Genomic DNA, 24,653 nt, shown 5'->3' on the forward strand with positions numbered 1-24,653 from the left:
GTTTAAAACACTTCTTAAAGGAATGTCCAGTAGTGAAATGAAATTGTGGGACAGCAAAATCTGACCTTGATGTTGTCTGATAGTCAAAGTCTATTTGAAGTAAAACCAGTGCAAACAACCTCTCTGATTGGACAACCATTATGGAAAGTATAAGGCACCTATTAGTTTTACATGAAATCATTGCTATATAAACGGCAGGCTAGGCCTATCACCACATATGGCTTATGGGGTGTCGTCATCTTGTCCACTTCACAACTCAAGATTACAATCCAATTTTTACAGTGTCAACATTGGCTTTAGGATCACATACAAGCACACACACTATAATTTAAAATGTATCTAGGTACTTCATAGGTTCATGGTTTCAGCATAGCTGGAAACAGAAATATTCCCCCATCATAGTTTTTACAAACTAACATAATACAAACATTAATTTACTTAAAACATACACTAAGCCAACCATCATCATCATCGTCATCTACATGATAATTAGCTTACTTTGACACGCAACCCTCCCCCAAGCAGCTAAGAAAATTCTCTTTTCCCTTAGAAGACATCTATGTACAGCAAGTTCCTCTTCCCACAACGTAAAAGACTTGAACTAGTCTAAAATATGACATCATTCAGTCACATGTGCTTCAAGATTGATGGTTTCCTTTAACCAATTGAAATGTTTTTTTTTCTGTAATGGAGAAGGATCTTACAAATACAAAATCTAAAACATACCATAACAAGTACTGACACGACATAACAAATGGCATTGGTTTCAGTGTTGACATTGTTTACAATTTACCTTGAAATTTTTTTTTTCTTTTTTTCTTCAAAAGGAAGAAAGTAAGCAGTTTCAGATCTGACTTTAATAGCACTTTGATATCACACATTTGCAAACTGACTGTGACAGTCATCGATTTGCCAACAAGGATATGTCCCAAATTACAACATTTTTCTAACTTGCTATTTGGGAGAATTGTTTTGTTACAATGATCTCTATTATGAAAGCCAAAGTCAATGGTATGGTTTCTTTCAACCAGTGTACTTGAGGACTGAATTGAATAAGAAATGTTACCATTTATATATATTTTTTTTCTTTTCCCCTGACACCTCTCTCTGGGCCTCCTCTTAATAAATTGTAATAAATTGTTAAAGCCCTTATAAATCTACCAACTGAAAGGCTGAACTTCCTAACCAGGAGTTGTTTACTTCGTCAACTGTGTTCCACAAAGAACAATCAAAAAAACTTGTCCACAAGGAACACTAAAAAAAATTTAAAAAAATCTTGTACTGAAATAGAGGGCGCTGTGTCACAATAACATTCACTGAAGAGTCAATGTGACAAAGCTAGCAGTTCCACAAGAAAATCCACATAGTGAAAGCAACATGCCTTACTTTATTAAGTTACCCTCATGTAAATGTTTTTCATAAATTATTCCTTCTTTATTTAGTTTTCTTTTCTTCATTTCCTTTATGCAGCAAATTTTGTTCGAGAATCGGAAATAAAGACGATATCCACAGTGCTTACGCAACGATGGGTTAAAAGGGATCACTCTCAATGTGTTGGTTGGAATTATGACCTCAATTGGCGAAGCTAGCACTTGATGTTTGTTATTGTTTCAGACTTGGTCAATAACTATCAGCTCATATTTTCTCCTACCAATTGACAAAGGACTTGCCTAATTTCATTTTACATAAAGTTTAGGTATTAAACTAGAATTAGATGTCACAGGTTGATATGACTGATTTGAATTCCAAGAGAAGGTGAACCAGGGGGTTACCATGACAATGAGTGATTGCAAACTTGTGAGAGCAAAATGAATATGAACATGACTAGTGCAAATAATGTTTCACAGTTCATCAAATTATTGACCCAAAATACTAGCTACAAAGTAAAATAATCAACGGTTGGTCACTCATCCTCTAACTTCAGCAGGCATTATAAGTTCACCCAAGACATTTCTTACCATAGTACTGAGACACTTAATTATCTATTTTATTACTACTCATAGGCAAACAAATAATATCAAGTAACAGAACCCGTCTCAGAAGATACATTTTAAAAAGTTTCACAAATTTTAGCATGCTTACACAGTTGGGCCCAATAATACAATTGACCTTTAAATAAGGAATGTGGAGATGCATACATTCCCTCCCCCTCCCACCTCCCAGTCCCACCTCCACCTCCCCCTCCTACCTTCCCCTCCCCCCTTTTCACATTCAAAATATTGTGTGAGATTTTACATCAGTTGTGCCAAAGCAGTTCCGATCATCATTAATTACCAACCTCTCATTTCTTCCAGGTTAGAGGACATCCTCCGATACACCCCATAGGTCTCATAGGTGGCAAACTCCACCAAGTAGTTACCCTCCGCTGACCCCTCTGGTTTAAAATGTTGACTCAGTGAATCCCACATTGTCAAATAGATCTAGTATATATATATTTCCAGAGCAGTATTTCAATCCAGTCCAGAGAAACGTCCACATGAAAATGGATTTGGTCACAGTGTATGTAGATGAACAGGTTTTGCCTTAGTAGCAGCAGTTCCCCATATTACTGTGTACACTATAAGTCTTGTACACATCACAAGTGAACGCTGTCTCATGTCTCTGTAATACTATAAGTACACCAGGACACTCTTCATGCAGGTAAAGGTCTGTGTAGAGAAGTCTCCAACAGACTCACAACTAGTGGATGATAACAAATTGACAAACTTCACACCATATAATCCATCCACTGAGACCAAATTCTTTTCGCTATCGCGACCCTGCACAGAGACAGCCTTTGTATATGTTTCAATTCTAATACAAGCTGAAACAGGCTGATTGAATTAGTTCCAAAGTTTCAAACCACAGTGTTACACATTGTGATGTGTGTGATGAAGAATTAGATAGTGCTTCCTTCCTTCATTAAGAAACCAAATTCAGGGAGTCTTAACCACAAGGAGCATTTACTAACTTCAATAAGTCTTGTCCGGTTACCAAATAATAAATTTCCTTCACTTTGAAAGCTCGCATGCTGGAAGGTAACATCTGCTGTTTTGGATAGAGGAAATGAGGAGTTCGTTGTTGAATATATGGAAGCTTGCCTATACATCCCAGGAATGATTATGTGAGCATTAATCCATTGTTGTCTAAACATGCAAGTCAAATTAGACAAAACAGAATCAGTGGTGACCTGTAAATCATATCCTGTGTCACCCTATATGTAGCATAACCATTCTGTGAACTCCCTACTCCTGACACCAGAGAGAGAAAATGAAAAAAAAAAGAATCAGAACTGACCATCGACAAGCAAACTTTTATTTCCGAATCTCAAGGGTACTTCTTTCCCCAGAATTAAAATACTTCATGAATAACTACGTCGTAATAAAAAAACTTGACATTCCATTATGAATTTCAACAGGATTCTGACAGAACTACTCTGATATACTTGCGATATCCAGAAACTCGTAAACAGCAACCGAACAAAAACTCCTTGAAAAAAACTGAAACAATTAAAGTCGACTCAAGTCTGCAATGCAACCAATTATACAAATCCCTACACGTAAACAAAGAGGAAAACTTGAGATTCTAGTTAATGCACGAAATGAAGAAAATATTATAAATATAACAAATAAAGCAATTTCCATGAAAATTGAAAATGATTTCGCTCAGACTGCTGTTTAATGAACCATTGACACGGAGGAGACATAAAAACAACGAGTGAAACCAAATGTCATCCAAATGATTCCGAAAGAAGACTAAAGCACAAGATCCATCCAAGTGTACACTACTACTAGCTGTCCATCAAATGTATCCAAGTGAAGGCTATATGTCTCATTGTAGGAATATACTGAGCCTATCACACTAAAATGCAGCGGTCAGAAACACTTAGCCTATATATTGTCAATCAGGGCCTCACTGTATCAGGCCCTAATGAAAACTTTTCAAGAAATCAGGATTATTAGATCACATGCAACCTTCCCATGACAACTCAGGTATCTCTATCTTTCTTGATTCAGACCAAATGTGTGACGCACAGTGACACACACAAAAAAATTTAGCAAATCATCTGATATATAGGAGTCCTTTTTCTCTTTTTTTGTTTGTTTTTGACTGATAAATAACTAAACTCTATGAACCGTGTATATCACTTTGATCTCTTCCATACATCCTCGGTAGCACACATCACACAGCATAGGATACAGGGTCACCGAAACACAAAGGCTGCACAGTTAAACTAAATCGAGTGTTGCGTTATAACCGAACAAATACCCCACATTCCAATCCTTGCAAACCTGTTCCGCCCTCATGGTTCCATTGTCAGTATCTTGCTAGGGATATTGGAGTTTAGAGTGAGTTTTTTGATGCCACAAACAAAACTTTTTGAGATGGTTGAAAACAAATTAAAATCACCTCGTTAAAGAGGTAAAACACTTCCATACAATTATTCTCCAGTGGTATATATATGAAAGCACATCACCCTTTGTATAATGTAATGAAAGTTAGTTCCTCCATCCCTCTTGAAATATTGAGAAGTGTTTACTTTCACAAACTTTGAAGAACACAAACTTCTCTTCCACAAAGCTTCAAAATTTTGGAGAAACAGGAAACGGCTAGACTTATCTTTAGTGTGAACTTAAAATTGTAAACAACAATAACAACAACAACAACAAGGAAATCACAGCTTCAATGAAATAAATCTTCACACTTACATGAAATCAACATCACTAATAAACTATCAAAGTTACGGAGCTTGTAATACTTGTGAAGAATGCAATGTACTTCCCTGTTGATATTGTTCTTGCCACAACTTACACAAGCCATGCAAGTTTATTTGAAGGGAAAGGTTATTCCAAAGTACCACTTTTGCCTTTGAACCTCATTACGTGAATTAATTACGAAAAGTTTGACAATCGCACGCAATGCAATCTTGGTGATCATTAGACAAGACTATTGGTGATCATTAGACAAGACTAAAGGATATATATATGTACTTCCTGAACTAATGTTAATGAGTTTGTATGTTAAAGTCCCACACAGACGTATCTATCTGTAGGCAATGCTGATTCTAGGAAGATTTGATGCTCCAGACCTATGTTCATCACACAGACAGTATAATTTAAGGAAATTGATTTGGTCAACATGGAGAACGCCAATTCAAATCGATGGGTTCTTAGAAACATGAAAGGTTGATGCAATGTGAAATTAGAGCTCATTAGCTGTAATGGCCTGTGTATAAGAATGTACAGAGTGTCAGAGATGACTATAGAACATGTATGCAACCCTCAGATGTTACCATAACAACACAAAAATTAGTCAAAATACTTCCAAGTTCCACTTCTTTCTTTCCTACTTTCCAGCCACATAAAAAAAAAAATTGAAGGCTTTAAATCAGAAAATTAAGAGTTATTAGGCATAAATGATGGGGACACTCAAGTCCCCATCAAGGACCGTATAGGAGAGGGAAAAAAAACTGAAGACACAAACACTCAGACCGGATTACAATGCTTAAAGTGCTTGTCCAAAGCATTCTTAAACCCATTGACCCTACTAGCAAACTGTATAACTTTCACAGGCAAACCATTCCACTCGTTCACAACCCTATTAGAAAAAACGTTATACCGAATATTAATCCTAATTTGTGACTTTTGGTGTTTAAGACAATGACCTCTGGTACAACTACTGTTAGCAAACATGAAAAAGTCGGTAAAGGATAAATTGTCAAAACCGTACACAATCTTGAAAACCTGAATCAAGTCCCCGCGTAAATGTAATGTGGTAAGAGCAACTGTCGCATATATAGTTCATTCCTTGTACTTTGAATTAATACAACTAATTGTTTCAGAAATATAATATCCCACCTACTGTATGCAGTTTTCAACAAGTCAATCACTGATAAAGAAAGTCATTTCTATTTTAGCATAGTTTTTATTTTCTGTCACGAAACTGAAATCAGATAATATGACAAAGGCGCCAAAATCACCCAAAGATATTTACAAAACCTGTCTTTATAAACTTTTACAGAATTGTTAACATCAACTTTAGTAAATGAAAAAAGGGGGGAGGGGATCTTATAAAATGAATACAATGGATAAAATTGTCATTCAAATATCTGATTATTAAGATAGCCTGGTACAACTAAAATTAGAAACTGTTGCATATAAAAATAGCCAACATGAAACTAAAATATAGAAGTGCATGATGTTTATATTGATGCCTAGCTTTAATTACAAAAGGTCTGCTAAAAGATCACCCCCCTGCTTGTTGAGATATTGTGTTTTAAAGTTTTTAACATTTTGACCTCTGCTGATGTTTGACCTCAGTCCACAAGACACTCTTATTCATCTACTGGATATGGGGCATCCCCACAAGATCCATCCAAGTTTAATAGCTGCGGTTTTCACATTGACATCTGCTTATCTGAAACGAACTTTGACCTTCACCAATAGGCTTCTCCATCTCAATATCTAGTAACTCCATCCATACAAAGTTTGTCATTTATCCAAGATTCTCCTAGCAACTAGTGTTTACACGGGTCCAAAAATCGGGAACCGGGTACCCGAGAGCCGTTACCCGTCGGGTATCCGGGTACCCGGGAAAAAATTGTTTACCCTCGTGTATCACGATTTTCAAGAAATTACATATTAAATGCTATAATAAATTAATTGTATTCTCTACCGACAATGTTTTCATGTTCAAAAACGTATGTGAACGGTAAGGTATAAAACCTTCCTCAATAATTTCTATTTGCTTTTTTTTTTCTGTCATAAACTTGTTAATTACTTAATATAATTAACTTAACTATTAATTAGTAGTACTGTTGTTAACATCGCACTGCCGCCGCTGCTTATGCTTGCTCTCCACGTCTATTGGGTCAGACCATAAAATATCCCTTTACTTTAGCTCAGTTGTTACTATCTATTATGCAGGCCCAGGGTTCGCATTAGCCACGAGATTACGCGATTCTCGCAATCTCGTATAGTAAAAAGCCACTTGCGATTATTATTTTTTCGTTATCCCGTCTATAATCCATAAACATGTCGTAAAATTCCTTGTCAGCCTTTCCTTCTATGAAATAAACGAATGAATAAATAATAATTTCTTCCACATGATAGCCTAACACCACACTAAGTCAATGCATGAACAATCTAGCAAAGCCTAACCATCTGTTTATTCGCTGAAATTGTGACGCAGTTATAAGATATCCATGGAACACATTCATTATTGCTGTTACGTTCGACCACATGGTTGCCTAACACCACACTAAGTCAACGGGGTAATCTAGCATAGCCATTTGTTTATTAGCTGAAATTTTGACGCAGTTATAAGATATCCATGGAATACTCTCGTTATTGCTGTTATCTTCAACCACATGGTAGCCTAACACCACACTAAGTCAATGGGAAATCTGCCTAACCACCGGTTTGCATTTTTTTTTTTTTAAATCACACTTTGCGTAGGATTCGAGTAATAAATTAGGAACCGGGTAGTATTGCGTCGGGCGGGTACCTTCGTTATTGCTGTTATCTTCGACCACATATTTTAGCCTAACACCACACTAAGTCAATGGGAAATCTGCCTAACCGTAGATTTGCAATTTTTTTTTTTTTTAAATCACACTTTGCGTAGGATTCGGGTAATAAATTAGGAACCGGGTAGTATTGCGTCGGGCGGGTACCCGGATAACCCGTGCAAACACTACTAGCAACCACATAATGTGCTTAAAAACGAACACACTGCAAACATGCAAATATGCACACAAATGCACATACAGACATACCAGCTATTTAGGAGTTGATGCTGAAAACCAAGAAAAATGTTCAGTCAGAGTTCACTAGAGGTATGATCTATGCTCTAGATTGAAACTTAAAATAATTTAAAATGCATTTATCAATTGCTACCAGTTGAGGCTACCACCAAAAAATATATTTAATTATTTAATATGAATTCAAGAACTTACAATGGAAAGCATCCTGGTTAAGGACCTATTGCTAGTATAACCAGACCCTAGGAGCCCTCCATATTCTACGACATAATTTGAATTAATTCACATTAAAAGTTCAATGTGCTTGGGATATTCCTATCCTTAAGTCCAAGGAGTAAATTTGTTAAAGATGACAATTGATCAAATAAGGTCAGGATATGTTTGACGATTGACTTGGTGGGTTTTTGATAAAAACATACATAGACGAGGGGTTCCCTAACTGGGGTGCATGAAGCCCCAGGGGGTGCGTGAGTCCATCCCAGGGGGTTCATGAGATGTTTCAAAGTCAAAACTAGAGTATTTTTTGTTGAACTCAAATCTGATATATCATATAATTGAGTAATGTACAAAAGTCGTACCTATCGACAGACTCTTGCGCGTTCCATATGCATATGTTGCCATAGTAGTAACGTACCTTTCATGTGATACTTGATCTTTTACTAAGCACTGTAATGCGTATTGTAGTATAATAATGACTCAGATCGTGTCTCGGAAAGTTGGGGGTTCGTGGACACCTATGACATCCACAGGGGGTTCGTGGGGGCATAAAGTTAGGGAAATCCTGATATAGACTTTAAATACTGATCCATATGAAATATCTGTCTGCAACAAACGACAACAACCTACAAATGGCTGTATATATAATAAAATGAAATAGACAGAATGGGAATAAATTTACTTATTAACCAAGAACAATAATGACCAGCCAAGGAAACTCCAGACTTACTTCCTCAATAAATCAAAATACTTTATTTTCAAATTAATGATTTCAGTTTAATGATAGTTAAGTTTTAATTTTCATATTGTAATCATTAAAAGTGACTAATTTGGCAGGGAAAAAAAAGAAAACCTTTTGTTCCTAGTCTTCCACAATGCAATTAATTTAATACAGCTGTATAAATTTGTATGATAAGTGTCCATTCATGATCAAAGCAATTTAATTATTATTAGGGCTAACAAAAAATGTTGCACCACAATTAAAGGCATTGAAGACTCGCCCCAAACGGCGTGCGGCCATCTGAAAAAGTTAACTTTCTGTTGCTTGCAAGTGACGTTTTGTTCGTGTCGCTACAAAATGCAGACAGCAATGAAACGTGATGCCTTGTTATCTTTAGTTGGACCTGAGATGTCCATCGCTGTATCATTTATACACTGTGCTGTGGGTATTGACCGCAGCTGTATGTACTGACTGTACACTAGTGTCTAATTACCGACGGTAGCAAGCTGTGTGTGTATTTTCTGGGATCGATGGTGGTGTCTAACACATCTGTTACACCTCATTCGAAACTAGGTCAGATTACCGGCATCAGATGTTTCTTTTTGCGCGAGTCTTCACACCCTTTAAAGTAAACCTAAGCTTGGATATCACACACATATCCTATAAGTAGTCTAAAGCTAATTTCCTAACATCATCAAGACAGTGTATAGGCTAATAGTACAGTGCACTGTACAATGGACTTCAACAGTAACTGTATGCATGGATATCATGCACCTATCCTACAGTATAGCCTATGACATAACCAGCATTCTTTCATGTGTCAAAACAGACCTCTTAATTATTCTTAAGTCTTAACAACATCCTACCACAAAGTAAACATTTGTCTAAGCTATCTAAACGATGGAACAGTTTATTGCACTTTGTGGGAACATTAAATTAAAGGGAGTTTCCTCCTAACATATAACAACAAAACCTACATGAGCATTACTGTAAGCAGCCTAACACTTTACCAAATAAATACTTAAATACTTACAAATTTGTTTTTCAATTGGCTAACAACAGGTCCATGAAAAGTCCACGAGTCGCAAGTAAACAACTATGCAGTTCCATCCTATCACTTTAAAACTCTGTTAAAATGAGGAGGTCACGTTCATGAACGGTCCTCACTTTTCTTACACAAAAGTTTACTTTTAAAGGATTAATTCGACCATATCATTTTTCGTGAGGTTACTACTGACGTATGATTAATCCTTGAATAATTCCAATATATATCTTTATATATTACAAAGCAATTATAACTGTAGAGATTTTTTTTTTTACTTTTATTACAGTTTTGTTGTTGTTGTTTTGTTACAGGTTTCTTGGGTTGGGATATTTGAATTAACTTCTAACACTATCTTATAATACTATATAATAATATATGGTAGGAATGTATGCCAATCTCACAAGCTGACACTAAACCTGTTTTTATCAAAATTATGCACTCTATATAGGTGTGTGGTACGTGCTACTCTCCATATATTACCCGGTAGCTATATTGCCCATATATTAGACCTCCATAGCACATTGTTATCTCTATTTTAATACTACAAACAATGCCATGAGTCATCAGACGACACGTTTCCAATGTTAAATGTCACAAGTTGCTAAAAGTAAGATACCAGTATTAATAATTTACATGTATGTTTATTTTCACTGCATGAAACTAATTGACAGCACCCATATACAGATGTCATGCATTGCAACGACAGTTATGTAACTTGTGTACCTGTACCTGTGTACCAAAGAGATAAATTATAGTTGAGTGGCAGAAGATGTATAGGTTGAAAGAGATATCTATCTATAAGTGCATATAAAACAATAATTTCAAATCCCAGCTATAACGATTCATAGCTCTCGAAATATTGAAAGGGTTAAAAACTCACGTCGCAATGCAAGAGGTTCAAACCAATAGTACATGCGTGCATCCCTTTCAGTTCAAAATATCACAGCTTTTTCCTTTTAACATTAAATTTGTCTGACAAATGAAATATGAGAATTGCATACAGTCCATCAACCGTCCATGTTAACTTGAAACTGCCTTTTTGCTCTTTTTTTTTTTTTTTTTTAAAGTATGTTAAAGCTGCAAACCCAAGGTTTGACAAAAGTACGATATGACAAGCAAATCCTTGCATCCGATTCAGTCAGGTGAGTAATATAAACTAGTACAGCAGTGTTGTATATGAATGAGCTAACAATAACATTGTCTACCTACTCAGAAAGGTGGACGTATAAGCTGGTATTATTATACTTACTATAACCAGGGAGCTGCCATTTAAAACAACTGTTTGGTACGATAATTCTTAACATGGAAATTGATCGGATTTCACCTCCCTTACACTGTCCTCTGGCTAGTTGTGTAAGTGTTTATAGCAGGCCTATAGGTTTAATAGTCAAATGAACTGAAGGGTAACATAATTTTTAGTACAAACAGAACTCAGAACCAAAACGAGAGAAAAATACAGATTCAGTCTGCACAGATCCTTTCATTTTCAGTTCTGTTTCCAAAAGAATGAAGGAGTAAGAAATAGTACGCAAGGTCATGTAGATAGCCCTACTGTACATACACAAGTGAAATTGGGTGAAACAAAATCGAAAATTCAGATTACTACAGTTGTAGGGTTTAATTCAATTGCAACAATATACAATAGTTACAGAAGGTTGAGGAATACTGTATGGTCTATATAGGCCATCAGCTTGTGAATTGTGTTGCAACTTTGTTATCTGAAACCAAGCTTTGAAAATGAAACTGCATGAATTTTATCATGAGGCTTATAGCTATGGCAGAGCCTACTGTAGCTATATATATGCTCTGATGGTATTTAGAACACAAGGCTGGATGATATGCAGGATAACTTTGCCAGCCCTGTAACAGTTATTTCTATATTTATTGTTAATTGCAAACACAATCAGCCTGTGGTAATGGTCATCGGTACTGCCCCCTCCCAACCACCACCCCCACCCCCACCCTTCCCTTCCTCCCACTTTCAAAAATGCAAAAACTTCAAATAATAGTCACCTGTGCTCAAGTTTGTCTATAAATATATAATATAATTTTAAAATTTTATAAAAAATAAATTTGTCACTAAATGTTTATTTTTAATGATCTCCATGGCTTAGACTAATTTGGTGGATCAGAGACCTCCAGGAGACTAATCTTGTAAAAAATTGTCATCCTGGTGATATTTGGCCAGGGCCGTTATTAACGACCTTAGAACACAAGACCGCAGTATTTAGATCAAGACTAATATGTCCACGTAATTCAAAGACAAACACAAAGAAACTTCTTCCAACAATTTAAAGAAACTGCAAATTAAATGATGCAAACATACCAAATTAATTATCAAACATATTTAACTAATAAACCTTCCAGAAATGTCAAAGACTCAAGAAATTCTCTCCTAGTACCGAGACATGGCCGAGCAATTCCGCCACGGAACAGGAAAAATAAAAATAACAACAAATATCAAACTCGGTCATCAGAAAAATTTTCCTCAATGAATTACTGAACTTGATAAATAGCCCAGATCTGCAGCAGCACTTTAATTAAGTAGACTTCATCTTCTTTAATCTGAGCCATGTTGAAAGATACTAAAGAAGTACTTCTCACAAAACCAAAGGGGCACAACAGGTTCACCTTTTAAACTGTCCCAGTAGTAAACAGTGCGACCTGCATACAGACGCCTCTAAATTTACCGAGCGAAGAACAAAGAGTAACTCCGGGAGAGCCATAAACTCCGAATGGAGACCAGAAACGTATAAAACTTGACACAGTTGCATTTGTCCCCAAGTCCAGTACAATTAGCTAAGCGCAAACAGCAGGTCCTAAAGTGTACATAACGATCCGTGTCAGAATCCTCAATAAATATCGCGTCCCTGCTCATAAAATTGTAGTCAAATACCACATCAACAGAGGACTTGAAACAACCACAGATGAGCAAACAGACCACCAATACAATAATTCAAACACAAAGTAAATGTATCCCAGTCTGGAGTTGGCCGGTGCTGCTGATATTTGCTACACGGTGACATGGTGACATACTCACTTGGCTTACAGTCTCCCTGATAAACTCTTCACATGTCACATTCTTTCCCACTCTTTTTAACCAATTCTAAACTAACACAAGGAAACAAAAGTAGCTAGGGTGGTGAAAAATTTCTTTTCAAAAGCCACAATGTGCTAAATGTGGTTTGTTAATAGTTAAACTGGCCTTTACTGTAGCAGCTACTAAAACAAAGTGTATAGTACATGAATAGCTGACAAGGCTGAGAAACAATCAGGTCCCTTGATAAAGAGAAGTAGAATGTTCGGAGAGTAAACCACAATAGTGAAACTATGAGAGAGCGTAAAGCTAGGCTAGGAACAGACATTAGGCCTACTGTTAGCCCTGTTGCATCCTATATGCAGTATTACATAGTTACAAGCTCATCTATAAACCAGAACACAACCTACTTTTCATGTGTGATACATGTGCTGCTGCAATCTGTCCAGCTCTGTTCATTGTCAAAAAAAAAAGAAAAAAGTAGGCCTCACTTTAAGTTCACAAGGGCACATTCAATGAATTTTATTATATGATAAAATCTGCAGGATCTGACCTTAAGAACAGAGAAGAAGCTATTACAAGGGGAAGTTTTATAAATTGGCGACAGATTTCGCCAAGGGAGGAAATATTAAACCATACCCTGGGATAATTCTTTGAAAAGAAAAGGGGCAAAAAAATGATTATCTCTATTGGCGTCTGATGAATAACATTTAATTTTCGAAACATTTTATCATGATCAAAGGAAACAATTTACTATCTTACTCCCTAATTATTATATAAAGCCTACTCTTTATCGGAATGTCACAACCCATTTTTACTGCCAACATTAAGACATTCCATCTGTCTGGTGATGTTAAAGGACTACTTTTGACACTAAATGTTTGTTGATTGTTGCAGTCCAAGTTGCATTCCTACATACCACTTGTAAATTTTGACAAACGACACTGTAAAACATCCGAGGCTCGTCAATTAAAGTGGCTGGAACATTAAGTTTAATACACTGTAGACCATATAAGGAGGTGTCAGTTCCTCAGCTGTAACACAACACTTGATAGGAAAAGTATAACATATTAATCATCTCAAATAACGATTGTTAACGATACATTACAAACTATAGTCAAGGGCACTAGGTAATATTGAATAATTTGTCATTCAAGGGTGCTCTGTTGATCATGTGAAGTTAGGAACAACATGTTTTGGTTTCCAGTAATAATGATTTAAAAAACAAAGGATTAACATTGAAAGGCACAGAGGAGCCAATGACATCATGAATTAAGCCTTAAAGGAGCATTCCAGACATTTAGCAGGTTTATTAATGCTAAAACTTTTATATAACTTGAAGATCTTTAAAAAAAATATTATATACTAGAACTAAAAAATTTTCCCTACCCTTTTTTTTTTCACTTTTCTTTTTTTTCCTCAAATATGACATATTAAGACTAAAAAATTTCCTGAGGTAACCTCACGTCAGCCTGAATTCCAACATTATGCCAAATAAACATATCCACAAGCATATTTTTAAAATTACTTGAAACAGAATTACTGAGTGCTACTACCATGTTGTAACAACAACCACTACATGGTATACCCACCACCCACAGCTACAGCAGAACACAATAATTAGAAACCAATAGGACTCCCATTGAGAAAGGAGTAACCACAAATATGTTCCAAATTACCTTTCATAACTAAACCATATCCAAAGTTAAACTGTTCAAGTTTTACCTGCCCACCTTTCTGTGCACTTGATGTCCTCAAATTAGGCAAAAATGTGACAACATATTTGAGGAACAAGCCACTTTAGCCACAATTGGGGGGGGGGGGAGGGAAGGGGGAAAGGGTGTTACAAGTCTCTACAAGGTATTACATAAGACCATGTCTTCTCCGCTCATATTTCATCCCGGTTGTTATGACTAGACAAATTACATGAAAGGAATGTGAAATAGTGCCCAATTTATATCATAAAATGGCCCCTCTGGGCATCTGTCTGGTCACAACCTCAGAAACTCCAGCTGGAAGCAGCTTGGAGCAGATTCAGTTTTTGGAAAGTTATTACAGCTTGGATACTAACAATACCATAAAAAATGTCATTTATTAACTAGACTAGTATAAGTTTCATTTCATGTACAGTCTGGGTCTTATAGGAAACAATAACTTTTGAACTCTATAACTTGCAAGTTACCCTTTAGTTTCCCTCCCTCTTTCCCTCCCCCTCCCCCTCCCCACAAACCGATTAAGGTTCATTTGTGTGAAACAAACAAAAAACAGGAATTTATCTTAGTTTTGCATAACTGCATCTTATGAGTAACCAATTAATAGGTTTTTGATGAAATGTTAAGTCTCATAACCCAAATTGTTGCATTATATTTTCAAACTTTCTTGCCAAAGGCTCTACTAGCTCTCCCTAATCTTTTTGCATCACCACTCCTCCTCCCCCCTCTAATCCCCTCCTCACCATCCTTAATCCAAGTAGTCTTCTTTCAAAACCTGTCTCCTCCCCCCCCCCCCCTCTTGTTTCCCATTTGTTCCCTCTCCTTTTCTGCTCTCCAAACACATCCCCTTTCCTTGGGTAATAAAGTTCCACTGAGGTCCCCTACTTATCATGTGTAGTACTCAATTCCTTCTTGATTGCATGACCAAATTACCTGCCCACCACTCCAAACATAGCTCTGTGTCTAGCTGGTGGAAGTGCATGAAACTGAGTCATAGGTAACCCAGGGTAGCACATCTCTCCCTGGAGACATCAAACCCTGTTGCTGACTAATACTGTACCAGTATGGAAACTCAATGTCGACTGATAGGAAGGTATTTGCTATACCATGTTAAAGTACTACTTCGACTCTCCAAACTGATCACTTTGCAGTTAGTTTGAAGGATTATTCAGGACAAGATACCTACATTTATCTAACAACATAATACTAGGCTTGTGTAGATCAAGCTAGATGTGTGTGTTCACTCGAAGTGTATATTTAGATTGCACAGACGTTTGGAAGCCTCAACTGTTTACATACTTCTGTGCAATTAGCAAAAGAATTAAAACAACTCCAAACTGGCCAAACGCAACTTTATCACTTTATCTATAAAACCCTACACATAAACCCTGGTAATAAATTCAAAATGGCTTGGAAGGCAACCCGATCTCATCACTCCAATTATAGGCATATATATACATTATCCTTCACAAGTTCACATGGTGTATAATCTAATATTCCCTGTAAACATTCATCATGTGTTAAATGTAAGTAGTGATTCTTGACATAAAGCTGTTTCTGAATTCCTTCTCTAAATTATGTACATAGACCATTAAAGACACATTGTTGTATCTATATATCCACACAATAATTACCCTCTGTAAAATATGTACATAGACCATTTAAAGACACATTGTCGTATCTATCCACACAATAATTACCCTCTGTAAATTATGTACATAGACCATTTAAAGACACATTGTTCTCTCTACTCAAACAATGATTAACACTGACAAATGCAACGTACCTTGGTACAAGTACCTTCTTCTCAGCCTACTCTTGTACAAAAGTTTCCTCGGAAAGTTCAATTTGAGACGACTCCCTTCGGATAGCGAGGGCGAAACCTCGAATGGATCTGCCTTGAAGTTCATGACGGCTTCGATATGATTTAAATGACATAAAAATCCCACGAAACAGTACACACATCTATCTTATCCCTCGTAGATTCCGGTTACCAATATTACAGCTTTGAGTACTTTGTCTCAATACTAAAACAGCTGACTGCTCTAGCTATATCAAAGCCGTGCAATATATCCAACTGGTTTTGACATTTTTTGCAGAAATGTGCTGGTCATAATTAAACTGTACATACACAAAATTTACAGCTACGATGAAGTATACAGTTGACGACGTGTAGAACCGAGTCGTAGATTCGGCTGATTAATCCTAGAGCTGTTGCCTCTACAATCCAAGGACAAACATATCAGACACTGTTAGACATTCTAATTCAAACAGATCTCGTCAGCTGATGGGTGCATGTTTTCACAGACAAATTTACACACACATCTATGCAAAGTCAGCACAACTTTATATACTACTACTTCAAAGAGCTTGTAGATCCAGTCGGAACTACAACATCAAAATTTGTTGTCACGATTGAGCTAAATAAACTTGCAATAAATCTTGTAATCTCATTTACGAAGCTCGATCAGGAGCTCCATATATGCAATCCCTCGATTTGCTAATCCTCCACGATCCCTCGAGGAAGGTAGTGATGTGACTTCAGATCAACTCCGATGACTTGCGATTGGCTCTCTCGGACAATCTAATTAGGTGATTGGTAGTGGTATTCGAATCTTGTGCAGGTATCTTCGTATCTCTATAAACCAACTTCACATGTATGTATGTTACAGCACTGGCATTTAACCTTTTAATTTTCTGTGCTTGACCATGGCCTCTTTGTTGGTATAAAGCGATTTAACATCATAGCTTGTATTTAATTTATGCTATTGGCCAATGTTCAGTTATAATGATAACACAATTTCTTCTTATAATAGTTCCTCTGGCCAGACTATCACAAATTTGTGAATTAAATTTAGAAGACACTTGATAATTTGCACCTTGGCATGAAAGTGATCTTCAAGTTATTTTCAGAAAAAAAAATGCCTTAAATAGCCAGTTTGCCATAAACTGATTAAAATAATTGAACCGAAAATGCTCCGTTACCAATTCCACTTATCTATCATCCTGTAACGTGAAGTACTGGTCTGGGATATTTGACAGAGACCATACAAAGCACTATCGTACCAAACGGTACATCAGTATAATTTGAATCAACTTGAAACACCTCAGAACATCTCTCTGGCACACCCTGAAGTACCCTCAAAAATCCGATGACGTAAAATATTGTCCAAATTTCCAATAAACATATAAACAAATGGCTGTACAACAGCAACCATTAGTTGAGAAAAAGAGACTCCAATATCTAATACATTGTCGTCCAAAGTTTAAAAATCAATGAGAACAGTTACCAAAATGCTGTATAATACCAAACCTATATATATATATATATACAGAGACACATGATAATGCTATTATATCTAGGTAGAACTAATCAATTTTAATACCGTACACTGTGTTACAACACAGTTACAAGGTGGAAAGGTGTTCATCCAAGCACTAAATTAAAGCACACGTGGTTATTTAGTTAAAAGCAGTTCTATCCTTTGATTCCTGTTGAAACACCTTCACCAATGACATACACTACCACTCAGCTAGAACTAAGATGATTCCTACAGTATGTGATCAATAGTTTAAAGAGAGTGACTGTTTAGGAGGGACAGCTACTGAAGTAGATCAACTTCCTCAAAGAAACCTCTTGTAAAGTAACAGTCATACCTACAAATAGTTCATTTCCTACTTATGGTAAACAATACTAAACATAAGAATATTTTGGTGACGACAAAAGTTTGCTAGCACTTTTCTTATCCCAAAGTCCTGAAATATAACGACAAACACGGGGAATGAATTTATTTCCAAGGAAGTAAAAATCCCTGAAAGCAATAAAGTGTGTAGCCAGAGAATGCTTTAGTCAGGCAAAGTACGAAACAACTGCGAACAAGGAAAGCGTGAATTATGACAAATGGTGATGATGATCTGATTTACATTGTGTACATATAGGGGCCATAACTAGCCTTCCATAGTTCATCAAACCTGTTCCTCTTTTCTAAATATAATTAGTTGAGCCTTAGGCTTGGAGCTAGAGCAATTAAAGACAACAATCCCTTTGCTATATTTCCTTCAAGAGGAACAGCCAAAGAGTTCCTGTTTATGTCATCTATGGTACAGGTACAGTAGGCCAGTTTCATCCCCATTTCGACAATGTCATCATAATTATTTTGTAACAATTCCTGCACTGGTAATTGTTCAGTTGTAAAACGTGACTGAAAGTATAGTTATGACAAAAAATCAATTGATCAAGTTGAATTGTCTGCAGATATTACAAAAAGATTTTATTTTAAACTGTAGACCTCTTCCTCTTTCTTACCCTATCACTACCTTGTATTTACCGTGCAAAGGACGAGAATAGTCCTCGAACAGATTGGTTTCTGGTACCATTTGATAGGCTTGCTTAGTGCCGGTTTCACACCAATGGTAATTTCCTCACATGTGAGGTCATAAGTATTGCCCCAAAATATGCTAGGAAGTCAGATAATGGTCACCCATCTTCAAATTTCAACAAGCATTTTATTGCCATAGTTTAAATGCATTCGAGACTCGCCCCAAACTGCGTGCTGACCCATAATAAGTTAAGTTTCTGTTGCTTGCAAGTGAAGTTCTTTTCTTGTTGCTACAAAATGCAGACAGTTATGAAATGTGATACCTTGTTATCTTTTATCTAGACCTGGGATATCCACCGCTGCCATATACACTGTGTTGTGGGTATTGACCGTAGAGCATGTATTGACTGTACACTAGTGTCTTATTACTGACGGTACTCGGGATCGATGGTGGTGTCTTACACTTCTGATACACCTCATTCGAAACTAGGTCAGATTACTGGACTCAGATGTTTCTTTGTGCGCGAGTCTTCACTCCCTTTAAAGTAATTATCCACAATTGTAAATGTGATATTTAATTAATCTATTCTAACAACACTCGATGTCTGGGAATAATCTGGAAGACCAGAGTCCTTCAGGAAAACCTTTTTGAAAATTTATAACAATATTTAATGGAAATTATTTAATGTTTGGGGTTTTTACTCATTGGCAGGATTATCACACATGCCTATAATCACATACTGTGGTTGAAATCATTTTTTTCTTTTGACAGCTAGTATATTTTCTATATACATCCCTTAATCACATCTCACCCCCACTGCCCCACTCCCTCTCCCCACTCTCCCTATCTCCCACTTCCCCTCCCACTCCCCCTCCTCCCCCTCTCCCCACTCTCCCCAAGGTACTCCATATGACAGATCCAAGAAATCTTTGGATAAGTGAATTACAATACATACTGGTAAAATTGAAACCCAATCTCATTGCTTCCTTTCTTTTGTGATAACTTATGACATTTGATAATTCTGATAATCCCATTTGACATTTGCTCAGTCTCAATAGATAATCCACTTCACTTTAATCCCCCCATGGTCCTCAAAGCTCCACCTGTAAATGGGGACAGCAAGGAGTAGATTATTCTTGTTACCATGGTAACCATTGTCCATCACTCATCAAAAGTTACTTAACTTAATTGATGAGGGACAGTTCAATGCATCCATAATGAAACCACATGTGCTGACAGCACATTATGCTGTGACTTTAAAGGACTACTGTAGAAATTTACAGACTGAATATAAAGCTGCTTTCTGTATGAATGATTGTCACAATATGATGATAGTATTTTTGGCAAGCCTCCAAGAAACCCTTCTGTACTGAAAGTATAATCTTTAAATATTTCTTCAGGTCACTTTATTTTGACTACTGTTATTTCAATAATCAATGATTACTTCCTTTTAAGTGTAGCTCAGGTTGAGGTTAAGTGTAACTAGAGGCTATTTATCTGTCTGTCCTTCTATATGCCTCACACAGTATACAAGTTCACACAGCTTGACCAACCTGGAAAAGTGATAGTCTTTACCACTGTAGATACCTGTAACTATGGTGACATACCATAGTGATTTACATCACAATCAAGGATATATGCATAGGCTAACAACCCTAACACACAACTACATGACATAAATGAGACAAGACTCTGGAATAACACAGAGAATCCTGGTTATCTGAAGTTATCAGATCAAGGAACCCAATAACATTACAAGGTGTGACCATGCATTCACCAATAAACCAGGAGCATAGTTAGACTTCTGTTTTTAGGGGGGGACAAATGTTTTTCTAAGGATGGCGGTTGTATGCATGACCTGGTTTGGAAAAAACAACATTTTCTGATTGTTCATTGGGCTGACAGATAACTGCCGCCTCCCCTTTAAATACAAGTGTCCAGGATATGTGAGGATATGTTACATATCAAGACAAGTCTTCATCATATAAACTTATCATACAAATATGAATCTTGTGGCTGCACCACGGCAGCGATCAATTGCATGCATGTAAAAGTACAGTAAAACATACTTAGGTAGTAACAAGAAAGTATTAAGTTTAACAACAGTCAAATATGTTGTGTGGAAGCAACTGGCTAGCATAGGCCTACAGTACTTAATTTCTATTAGACATTACCGCTATCTGAATTGAATTTCTCCCAAAATTATCGGTATTTTCATAATGCACCGACTGACAAAAGTGAGCCGTGACTCTACAGAGTGTAACAAAGAAGAACAGTGAGTGCCCACTGCAAATTGTTAGCAGTTGCCCAAGCCTTCTCACAAAATACAGTCAATGCTCTAAAGTTTATCAAGTGAGTTAACCTATCAAAGTATGATCACCTTTTAAGTAGAGGATCACTGTTTCAAAACAAAGCCTACAGGACAGCAATTGCTTTAATTAGAATCTGAGGAACAAGCTTTTGAACTACAAATACAGTGTCAGATGGTTGTCACGGTGACAACTGGTACTATGGATGACTTATTAACCTCTATTGAAAGTTGTTGATTAAGTTTGACAGGATGGCCTAGTGTCTGCCTCATCATAATCAGATGGACTTAATATGACCCCATTACATCACTTACTTAATACTGAGCTGGACAGACATGAAGGTCCCAACTGTTAATGTGATCCCATTACATCACTTACTTACTGAGCTGGACAGACATGGATACATCCCGACTGTTAATATGACCTCATTACATCACTTACTGAGCTGGACAGACATAAATTTACCGACTGTTAATATGACCCAATTACATCACATACTGAGCTGGACAGACAAGAATGTCCGACTGTTTTTTGGGGTAGGTGTGGTTCTCCAAGAATAAGAAAGGAATGTCTCCAGCTGGCTAAAATGCAGATGAGGATCAAATTAACGAGAGATAAGACCAACAGACATAGGAGATGGCCCTCCGCACTGTTTCTCAGATGAGGATCAAATTAACGAGAGATAAGACCAACAGACATACACAAGATGAGCACTCCTCTCAAAGTAATAACATAGCACCACCATCAGTCGTCATCTTCCATGGTGTTCAACAAATATTTTGCATGTGAGGCATCGACCAATGCTGTTGACATTGGGTGAGTGAGAGAGAGGGGTGCTGTTATTATATATTTGGTAATGGGACCATCTAATTCCCATTAATACATCCCAGAAATAAAGACTGGTTGCATGCAGTGATAAGAAACTTTAAAACTATATTTCTTTCATGGAAGTGCCACACTCTCGGAGCATTTTTATCCAATGGTACTGTAACATTAAATGTCAACTTTGATCTTTCCCAAAATATGAGCATAATTTTCAAAAGTTTGAGCAATTCTTAATAGTTTAAAATCTGTTGTCTTTCGAGAGGAAAGGGCTGAACGATAAATCATTTACATTGAATGATGCCATCACAACTTGTTGTATCGTTCGGCCAGCCATGCAGCACCTGAATGAAAGATCCGATTGACTGTCAACTGTGGTGGTCTAACAAAATATTTTATTAATTCTGATAATTTTTACATGAAATATAGACATGATTCATGCAGTAACCAACTCATCATAATACCATTACCCTCACATCCGCTTATACACTAACCCACTAACCTGGACCGATGATGTCAATGAGGAGACATGCAAAAAAACAATTAATTGTAGCACTCAATTCTTATTGTACTCCTTGAATGTATATTTTACAAATGTCCTGCTAATCATAGCTATAACATTCCTTGTGTTGCTACGTGAACAGTGTAATCTAGCTAAGTGGCACATTTTCCAATGTTAACTGCAGTTTACAATTCCAAAATTGCCATAAATTTTGAGTATTTTCTTTCAAACAGTGGAACTGCAGCTGGAACGCACGCAGCATATCAGGACTGTACACAAATGTACACAAATGTGAGAAGCAGACGACATGCTTAGTAAACAAGCACGTAAACAAGCATGTGTGATATGATAGGAGCGACCGCTGTAAGCAATTTATATGACTCTGACGCTAGATATTCGAATAGTAGCCAGGGTCCATACAGATCAAGTCTTTTATGAGACGGAAAGTAACTCTGAACAACATTATCCTCGGCAGTTATTTTAGAATTTACCATAAAATGCCCTTTATAGTGGCGTTCTGTTGTCTACAGAATGCTCATCTCTTCGAACTGACAAAGGGTTAAATAATATATAGCAGCACCTGGGAGCATGTCACATGACCCTCCATGGTTGTTGGTACATTTTCCTACTGTGGAGTGAGACTGAGGTCCAGGTCATCATATATCTGATCAACCCTCCAGCCAAACTGTGCACTGTACTAATTTTATTTTATTTTAAAAACCTTGTCTAAAAGAAGCATTTATTTAACTACAGTAGTATCAGAATTATTTTGGTGCTTGAACCATTCCCCATCTCATTGTTGTTAGAAGTGAAGTATAGGTATTTATAAACATAGTAACAGTGAGTTCATTTCTGCTTGAATAAGTTACAAATAATGTTTACTGGTTTGCCGCAAATTCATTCAAGCTGTCAGTGCTCTCATGTGATGTCCTAAAATGATCCCCCTCTTTCATACTGTAAACCACCACTGCAGCACGCTATTACCACATATATTGCCAGAGTTTTTGGCCAGGAATTTAAAGGGTGTAAAGACTCGCGCAAAAAGAAATGTCTAATGCTATTAATCTGACCTAGATTTGAATGAGGTGTAACAGAAGTGTTAAACGCCACCATCGATCCCAGAGAATATACACATAGCTTGCTACCGTCGGTAATTAGACACTAGTGTACAGTCAGTACATACAGCTGCGGTCAATACCCACAGCACAGTGTACACACGATACAGCGATGGACATCTCAGGTCCAGCTAAAGATAACAAGGCAGCACGTTTCATTACTGTCTGCATTTTGTAGAGACACGAACAAAATGTCACGTGCAAGGCAACGGAAAGTTGACTTTTTCAGATGGCGGTAGCGGTTTGGGGCGAGTCTTCAATGCCTTTAAGACATCCAACGACCAAACTCAATCGATAAAAATATGCCAGATACCTGAATTCATATATACCTTGTTTTATTATTGTCCGTCAACAAGTTAAAACGGTTAGATTTAGTGTTTTTTAATAGCACTAAAGATGCCCTAACCCAATCTACTAGATTTTGTTATCTTATTTTGATCGAAAAATAAACACAGGTCTTACAAATGACCTGTCTTTGAACCTGATAGGTCTCAAAAGTTTTGACCTGACCATCCAGACTTTGGTAAGTTAAAACCAACTGCATTGTTTGATTAATTCTCAGAAGTTTTGCTGGTTTGAAAATCTTGTTTGTTTTTGTCTGTTTGATATCAACTCATATCGCATTACAATGGCTTTACCACTTGAGAGAAAAATGAAACCATCCACAAACTGTTTACAAATTATTGTAAATAAGTTTACAAAGATCTCTGAAAAAAAAAGCATGCGATCAAAGTACACATGTTCTGGAAACTTGAAAAAGTAGACAAATGTTTTAAAAATAGAAGAATTCTTTGAAAAATTAGCAAAGCAAATAATTAATGCATCATGGGGATACAGACGTTGGCATTCTCTGGATGTAGTAGGATTGCTAATTTCCATACATGTAAAATTAGTTGATAGTTATAATAACAGAAGTACAGTACAGTGTCAATTACTTAATTGAGTACTTGTTGCACTATGATGGCGTCACTTGTGAAAGACCATAGTATAAATTCAACGTAGAAATTCTCCAGTGGAGAAAAGCATAAACATACTCCCTTCATTATGGCCTATAAAAATATTTGGAGTATATTTCATTATATCAAAACAGCAGGCATACAATTTATTAAGCTA

The 24,653-nt window shown here is 36.7% G+C and overlaps 1 protein-coding gene across 15 annotated transcripts in view; it reads right to left on the bottom strand.

Moving 5' to 3' along the window:
- Window positions 1–24,653, bottom strand: part of LOC139963609 (disabled homolog 2-interacting protein-like) — a 509,980-nt gene that overhangs the window by 88,909 nt on the left and 396,418 nt on the right. The window contains exon 1 of one of the 15 annotated variants that reach the window (XM_071964551.1): window positions 16,259–16,680. The exons of 12 other annotated variants lie outside the window; for them this stretch is intronic. In XM_071964551.1, coding sequence (XP_071820652.1) covers window positions 16,259–16,382 — 124 coding nt within the window. In that variant the 5' untranslated portion in view covers window positions 16,383–16,680. Of the gene's footprint in view, window positions 1–2,278; window positions 4,921–10,972; window positions 11,107–16,258; window positions 16,681–24,653 lie in introns of those variants that run through there. 2 more of the 15 variants (XM_071964558.1, XM_071964550.1) reach the window with 2 other exon arrangements.

The sequence above is a fragment of the Apostichopus japonicus genome, chromosome 22, assembly GCF_037975245.1.
Source record: "Apostichopus japonicus isolate 1M-3 chromosome 22, ASM3797524v1, whole genome shotgun sequence".
NCBI lineage: Eukaryota > Metazoa > Echinodermata > Holothuroidea > Aspidochirotida > Stichopodidae > Apostichopus > Apostichopus japonicus.